Source organism: Phocoena sinus, chromosome 1 (assembly GCF_008692025.1).
Source record: "Phocoena sinus isolate mPhoSin1 chromosome 1, mPhoSin1.pri, whole genome shotgun sequence".
Lineage (NCBI taxonomy): Eukaryota > Metazoa > Chordata > Mammalia > Artiodactyla > Phocoenidae > Phocoena > Phocoena sinus.
Window position 1 is genome coordinate 166,887,515 of NC_045763.1, and position 7,939 is coordinate 166,895,453.

Genomic DNA, 7,939 nt, shown 5'->3' on the forward strand with positions numbered 1-7,939 from the left:
CCTGACTGGGGTAAGGGCGAATTCTACCTGAGATCACATGCCTGAAGTCCCTGAGCGAAAAGTTCTCCTTCAGTTTCAAAAGCCCAGGACCCAGACAGGAAAATGCAGCGCGGGTGTGGGATCATGAGCTCCTCGCGGGCCTCGTGAGGAGGGGTAGCTGCGATGCGCAGAAAGCACCACCGCCTCCTCAGCTTGCCTTCCCAGCCAGAACTGAATTTAAGTGCCTCAAAATTCGATGTTCCTGGGATGTCCTGGTGTCAGGATTTCTGTATTTCTGTAGTGGGAGGAAATGAATTTCGGAAGTGAAGGCAAAATAAAGGTACAGAGAGACTCCTACAGTTCAGGTAGCAAAGCCTGTGGTGTAGAGGAGTCATCCTAACCCAGGGCTGGGACTCACAGCAAGTGTGGAGACTGCAATCACCCCAAAACATATGCTCCATTTAGGGATAACAGCTGGCTGGTGTCCCCATTTAACTTGAGGTCCCTTCTGGGGCATTTTACCTTTCTCATCTTTCCTAGGCCAGACCACCCCGGTGGTTCCCCTCCCCCCTGTGCACGTTTCTCTAGGGGTTCAGCTCCATTGGGGGGGTTGAGTGGGTCACTTCAGCAGGCAATAGTCAGCCTTGCATCCCTGGGCTGCACTCTGGGACTTGCCCAGGTGACCGGCTGAGCCAGGCCAAAGAAGACTAAATGTGAGGCCTCTACTCTGCCCTTGGACGCAGAAGTCTAGAAAAGAGGTCTTTGTGCTCAAGCGAATGGGTCAAAATGGGGAAACAGCTAAGCCAGACCAGGGAGCTGCTAGGAGCCTTCTCGATAAGGCCAGCGGTCTGGAGTGGGTCCTAGGCTTGCTGGCCTCAGCATCTACAAAGGAGCAACACTCTCTCTCCCTAACGGGTTCCATGTGACAACCGGCTTCCCATAATGGATGATGGGCCTGTAAGAGGCCTGTGGCTTTGCCCCAGCTCAGTGTCAAATAGACCCGGATGATCAGATTTGTCCACCATGTCTATTTGTTCTGAACTCTCCTGAAATCACTTTTTACCAACTCTGAACATTTCATGGTTTCCAGGGGAGGGGGCATGGGTGTCTTCGGAGAGAGAGTTGACGCTTCAAGATTTCAAAACAAGAGAAAAACATTGAACGGTCCATCCCAGTAGCAACATGGAGACAAAATAGATGTGCTATATTCCAGTTGCAGTGTGATGGGGAAACTGCCTTTCATCTCACCGCAGCTTGGGGTGGGGTAAGAGTTCAACTGGACACCTGTAGCGGCCCAATTGCAAAGGAAGATCGTGTGTGTGTGTGTGTGTGTGTGTGTGTGTGTGTGTGTGTCTGTGTACACACCGATGGGGGGCAGATGGTGTGCGGTTTAACAGATCCTTCACTGGCCAAATGGGAGCCAGGAACTCCGAGTTCTGGTTTGGGCTCCTCCTCAACCTTGGACAAGGGAGGGGACCTTGAAAAGATCACCATCCTGCCCTGCAAATGTTTCAGCAGCTTTAAAGCTATCTCAGCCTCAGGCTTCCAGACCTAACTCCTGTGACCTGTCTATTCCGTCTACCCTTTTCTCTAGACACTACACACCTGCTGCATCCTCCTACTCCATCCCCAAGCAAGGGGCAGTTTGCACTGGAATTGCTTCTCTAGTACCAGCTGTCGCTAGGCTGACCCTGTCCCGCACCGTCTTCTCCACCCAACTCTGCTTAAGCTGGAGCTGCGGAAGGCTGGTGCGCACACTCCTGGCGTCCTGACTCCAGCTGGGGGAGCCATCTGCCCGACAGGCCTGACAGATTCTATGGCCGACTGAGCTCTCAGGCCACACTCAGCGTTGCGATCGCCGGATCAGTGGTGGTTAGCGAGGCCTACGAGACCTCTGAACTGGTGGAACCCCTAAGCCCCGGCGCCGATCTCTGCAGCAAGGTGGCTCTGAGGTTGCAGCATGTCCCCCTGAAATTCTAGTCCCCCACCTCCAGCTGCTGGGACCTGCAGTGTCCCGGGGCTAAGGTCCGGGTCGGAGATTCCAGACCCTAACGACCGCATCGCCCCAGCAAGCCAAGCGGCCTTTACAAACCATAGTAAACATTTTATTTACAAGTCTGTGGCATCCTAAGTGCATCGTCTTTCCGCCACGACCCCTAATGCGGGGAGGACTGTTTAGTCCAACGCTTCACAGTGCGAGCTGCTTGTATCCAGGCAAAAGTGCTCGGCGGGCGCTGGGAGCCTGGCGAGAGGCACTCCGACTCCCCTCGGCTCTGGGCGGGGTGGGCTGCACCGGCCGGGACAGCGATGCGCAAGCTGCGACTCCCGCCGCCACTGGAAAGTAGGCACAGAATCCAGCCCACACTGGAAGGCTGGGAGCCTGCACGCAGGGCCCCGCGTCTCCTCCAACCTCGTCCAGTCTAGAGGCCGCCGAGCGGCGCCGGGGCGGGCTCGGGGCTTTTGGGGGCGCTGCCAAGGGCTGGCTGGAGCGCAGGGAGCAGCTCCGAGGCGCCGCTGCCGCTGCTGTGGCCGCCGGAGCTCCCGGCGCCGCCGGTGCTGCCGCTACTGAGGACGCCGAAGTTAAAACCGCCGCCGCCGCCGCCGCCGGTCCCGCCACTGCCTCCGCTGCTGGCGGCGAGGAGGGCGCCGGCGGCCGAGGCCTTGATGACCGTCGTTTGGTGCAGAGACCGCTCGGCCCCTTCAGTCCGCTCCGTGTCGCTGGGGGCCATGTCCAGAGACTCGGAGTCGCTACTCTCGCTCTCAGCCTCGCCCTCCGAGCGGCTGGGGCTCAGCTCCGGCTCGCCGTCGCCAGCCGGGGCTCCGCCCGACGGTTTCTCGCCAGCCTCCTTGTCTTTGTCCTTCTGGGCCTGGGCCTCCTTGGAGTGTCGCCACTTCATCCGCCGGTTCTGGAACCACACCTTCACCTGCGCCGCGCCGCACCGGGAGACAAGTAGGGACACGGAGGTGAGACGCAGGCTCGCTCCTATTGGACTTGCGCGCACCCCGGGGCACTCCCAAAGGCGGGAAAGCGTCGCCAGTCGTCCCCAGCACCTCTACCACAGGCCAGGTACTGTGCTGGAAGCAGGGACCGAGAGGCAGCCCAAGGAAACCACGAGGATCACCAGAGATCCTCGCCTAGGGAAGCAACTAGGACTGTTTCTCAAAATGTGGCCCTCCGACTGCTAGCCTGGAGTGACCTGGATGCCTGTTGGAAAGGCAGATCCCTGCACCTTGCCCTCAAACTAGGGAGGATCAATGCTCTAAGTCGATGCTTCTTGACCCCACTTGAGCCAGGAACCCCCCTCCCACGAATCTGATTACAATTATGGACCCCTGACCCAGAAAAATGCACATATACCCAAGATTTTGCACACAGTTTCAAGGGTTTGGTGACCCAATATTAAGAATCCCTGCTAAGTTGGGCCCCTCCTCTACTGCCACTACCCAAGGCAAGTCCCTACAAAAACAATTCTTTTTAAGGAGCAACCGTGGAAAACAAAGGGGGAAGGGGGTTCAAAGAGTTAATCCCAGTGGGGTGGGGCACCAATGGACCTTCTATAAAAGAGCATTTCCTTGGCATGTGTGTACTCAGAAGCTGATAAGGACCCTGCCCCTGCCCGGGATAGACTAATCCTTCTGTGGGCTCAGAGAACACTGGAATTAAACCTGTGCAAAGTGGAGGAAGGGGGTAGGGATGGGGCGGAGAATCTATATAAATATACAATCCCCTGGGGGTCCCAATGCCTTCATTTTAAAAATGAAGCTTCCCTTTGAAAAATAACATCCACAGCTGGTGGAAAACGGCTGGACTCTTCCAGTGTGTGTGCTGGGGAGGGGAGTTGTGTGATGGAGGACAGAAGCACCCAGGGAGCAAGGGCCATTGTGGTGAGGTGTTCGAGAACGGTGGCTCTTCTATTTTCAAAACTTAAAAAAAAAAAAAAAACAGGCCTTGAACTTGACAAAAGAAAACATATTGAATTCAGGCACAATAGATTTGCTATTTGAAGATTTGTCTTGGAAAAAAGAAGAAACTCAACTAGGCAGAACCTGGTGAAATGCTCTTGGGCGTTCTAAGAAAATCTCTTTTTCTTTCTCTTCCTCACTTCCCCCTCCCATTATGCCGTTAGAAAATCGGACTGACTGTGGCTGCTCCAAGTGGACTTCTTGCTCTACTGGGGCTAACTAATTCCGTTTGAAATAATGTTTTCACTTCCTCACAACTGGGGATTTCACAATCCAGCAGCAGCAGCAGGAGGATGAGGGAGGGAGGACAGGAGGGGGGAAGAAACAACAACAATCTCTTGACTTTGGAGTTTTATCTCTTCTGAAATGAACTGCCTCCTACAGCAAATTGTGCTACAGTCGAGTATATAATTATTAGCTCCTGCTGCCTCTTTGCCTTCTCGGCAACATGCTTTCGCTTGTTGGCCAAAATAAACACGCAGCGCTTGTTGACAAACCTCTTTGGGGATGGGCTATTCTTTCTGTCCTTCTCCCCCACCCCCTTCCTCTCTCCTATCTCAAATTGAGAAGTCCACCTAGTCTCCTGAAATTCGAGATCTAGTGTTTCCACTGCAAAAGGAGAGTCGGCCGGCGGAGGGGGCCTTGGGGCTAGGCCGCGAGCTGCTGCCCGTCAAGGGGGCTGTGCGTCGGGGCCAGAGCTGGCTTACCTGGGCATCGGTGAGACCCAGCATCGCGGCCAGCTGCTTTCGGTCTGGCTTGGTCACGTACTTCTGAATCTCAAACCTTTTCTCCAGACCTTTCCTCTGCAGGTTGGAGAAGACCGCCCGTGACCAGGAGCGCTTTCTCTTGTACGTCTGTGGCATGGTGTCCTTCGTGAGCACAGCGTAGGGACCTGCCACCATGTGGGTGCAAGAGAGAGACAGGAGGACCCAGTTAGTGCCCTATCCGCGGCCTGCATGCCTGGGGCTCACTGTGATGCTTCAACTTGTTTTACGTTAACCGTCGGCTCTGAAAGCCCTTCACGCAGACACAGAATGGCCTCTCTAAGAAGGAAATGTACGGCTCTTAAGACCATAGGCCGAAGGCCTAACGCGAATCTGGAGTGGAGAAGCCCGGCGTTTCACCGATTAATTCCAAAGTAAAGACATAAACCGAATGCATGGCCATCAGGCATGCTAAGAGCAGGCGAAAATGCGCCTCGGCCTAAAGGATCTAAAGATGACAGCCTCGATTCTCCACTGTGTGTGTGTGTGTGTGTGTGTGTGTGTGTGTGTGTGTACTCGCATCCATGCCCATCCGTGAAGACGGAACCTTCCGGCAAATGTTTAAGATCATTCCAAAATGAGTGTATGTTAATAACACCACACTTGCTGCATTTTCAAAGCACCCTCTCGGGCGAAAAGACTAGGGAACCCCCCCCCAGCCCACCCGCTCGCGCACACTTTCTTCCCTCCCCAGGCTCCCCACCCCTTAACCCCGGGAACCGAACGAAGAGTGAGCTAGCTCACTGAGAAATCTTTCGGTTTCTCTCCGGACGTGGTAGCCTCCCGCATCAACTCCGGGATTGCTACACCTCGGTGGCCACGTGATACTCCAGTCCTAAGTGTTTTGGCAGTCGACCTGCCCGTTAGGCCGTCGATCAGGAGGGTTTCCGTACCTGGAAAGGTGTCTTGAAACTGATGCTGAACTGAATTTCTCGGGTTCGAGCTTAAGGGACTCAGGATGGCAGAAGCCTCGTTAATGGGATCTAGAGACGCGAAGAACTGGCCGGTGGAGGGCTGCAGAGCGGGGAGGTGCATCCCCGCGGGCCGCCCGCCGGTTAGCAGCGATGTGAGATCTGGGGACGAGGGAAAAGAAGAGCTGTTACCCCTCCTGCAAAGCCACACTCACACTCTCTGGGACTTGTTCGTCTCCTCCCCCACCCCTCCGTTCCGTTTTCCTGAAGGGAAGTGGTAAAGACCTCTGTCTCCGCGCCGCCGGGACGCCTCTCTCCCGACAGTGCCCCAGGGGCACTGCACGAACTGTTCCTGTGTGTCCCACAGGTCCACGTCCACGCATACAGCTAGGAAGGACTTCAGGTAAAGAGGCCTAAACGAAGTCACTTTCAGGTGCCTTCCAAGAATTCCACAGACCTAAACTGTCCCTCCAAAGGATCCCTCGCCCTGCTCTCTTGGGAGTTTAGAGTCAATATTGTTCATCTATATTCCTTGGGTAGAATTTCACTAGAAAGCAGACAAATGGACGGGAAAGTGTTCCCCAAAAGGGCTTTTCCTGCCAAATAATGTAGTTCTCTTTGTAGATACGTGATTAAAGAGACAGAGAGATGATAGTCATTTTAGCAAATATTACTTACACCAACGTTTTTATGAATACTGATTCTGTGGCATGTGTTTTTAAAGCATCTCTGGATTCTTCTTCCTCTTTTTTTTAAAATGTAGAGCAGGTGAGTTCTAAACCTAATGTTTCACAGTCTCCTTACAACTCATTTTCTTCTCCCTCATTTTACCGATTTGTCCTTAATTGTGAAAACACTCAAAGGAATCCCAAAGGGCCCAAGGATTGGGGAGTGCGTCAGTGCCCTGTTCAGAGGCCTGCAGCCTCTCGCCCAAGACCTACCTCTCAGTGTGTTGCCTTCCTTGACTTTTGGGTCAAATTCTGCAGACAAAATGCGGTCAATTCCAAATTTGAGGTCCTTACTGGAGGGGGGCCGGGGCGGAAGCGCTATGGTGGGGATTCGGGACCAGCCGCGACCCGGAGGCTGGGGCTGCAAGCTTCCAGCCCGGGGTGGAGCCGGAGGCTGCTGCTGCTGCGGTTGCTGCTGCTGCGGTGGCTGTTGTGGGTGATGGTGGTGGTAGGCGGCTGAGAGCGGGGACAGCCGCGGAGGGAAGCCAGCCGGGACTTCGGAGGGCGCCACCACCGGGGTGGGTCGAAGCGGGGATCTGGTGGCAGCTTGGAAAGAGGCGTGCGGGTGAGCCGATCCCAAGTGTGCGGTGAGGGCAGCGGCCGAGGCCCCCGCCAGACCCTCCGGAGCCGCCCCCGTCTCCCCAACGCCGGCGTGCAGGATGTCCGCGATGCAGAAGGAGGGTTTCTTGACGGCAGCGGGGTCCAGTGGGAAGGAGCAGCCGCCCGGGCCGGCGGAGGAACAGTAGGCGGCCGACCACAGGCTGAAGTTGGACGCGTAGAAGGGAGCCAGCCCGGCGGCGAACATTCTGGCGGGGTGCACGGAGCTGCCGCCGCGGCCTGGCCGGGCCCGGTGGGTGGGGAGGGGCGCGGGGAGGGACGCGCTAAGTCCAGGAGGAGGCGGCAGCCCAGCCGGGGACGATCCGCTTACTCTTCTCCGTCCGAACTGAAGGGAGGCCAGGGAGCCCTAGCGCCACCGAGGGAGGAGGCGAGGGCCGGATCCCGGCCACTCACGGCCTCGGCCCCTGGCCTCACTTTAAAGGCGGCGCGGTGCCCGCGCTCCCCGCGGGCTGTAGGCGAGCGAGGGGTGCAGGAGCCGCTAGGCGGGCGGGGGCCGCGGCTCCACAAACGCCAGGGAAGCCGGGGAGACAGGCGTCGGGCACCGAAAGAAACACTGAAACAGCTAAGCCTTAACAGCTAAATTTAAAACAATAACAATAATAGTCCGTTAGTTTAAAAAGAAAAAAAAAGTAATAAGAAGAAAAAAAAAAAACTCCTCTCTAAAAACTCCCAAAGTTTTGGCAGGAGCTTTCGAGTCAGACCCAGGGTAGGACCTCGATCCGACCGCTCATTGGCCATCCTGGTGACCAATGGGAGTGGGAAGTGGAGGGGAACTGGGAAAGAGGGCGTGGCCCGCCCCTTCGGCCACGCCCCGGCCACGCCAATCTGTTTGCTGCTGGCGCGTGGGCAGTGCTTGGTCGGGCGCGTCCCTTCTCTAAAGGGTAGGGGACTTCGAACAGCTGCTCCAGGGAGTTCTAACTCCACTAACTTCTGCAGCTCCGAACCGGCACCAGGCGTGGAGAGTTGGTCACAGCGC

At 56.1% G+C, this 7,939-nt stretch overlaps 1 protein-coding gene across 1 annotated transcript; it reads right to left on the reverse strand.

Moving 5' to 3' along the window:
* Positions 1–2,062: 2,062 nt before the first annotated feature.
* HLX (H2.0 like homeobox) lies at positions 2,063–7,643 on the reverse strand. The gene is given in 6 exon segments (XM_032611835.1): positions 2,063–2,903; positions 4,650–4,834; positions 5,600–5,779; positions 6,559–6,646; positions 6,648–6,706; positions 6,709–7,643. Coding segments are annotated over 6 exon segments (1,458 nt in total). The 5' UTR covers positions 7,151–7,643; the 3' UTR covers positions 2,063–2,399.
* Positions 7,644–7,939: the final 296 nt, after the last annotated feature.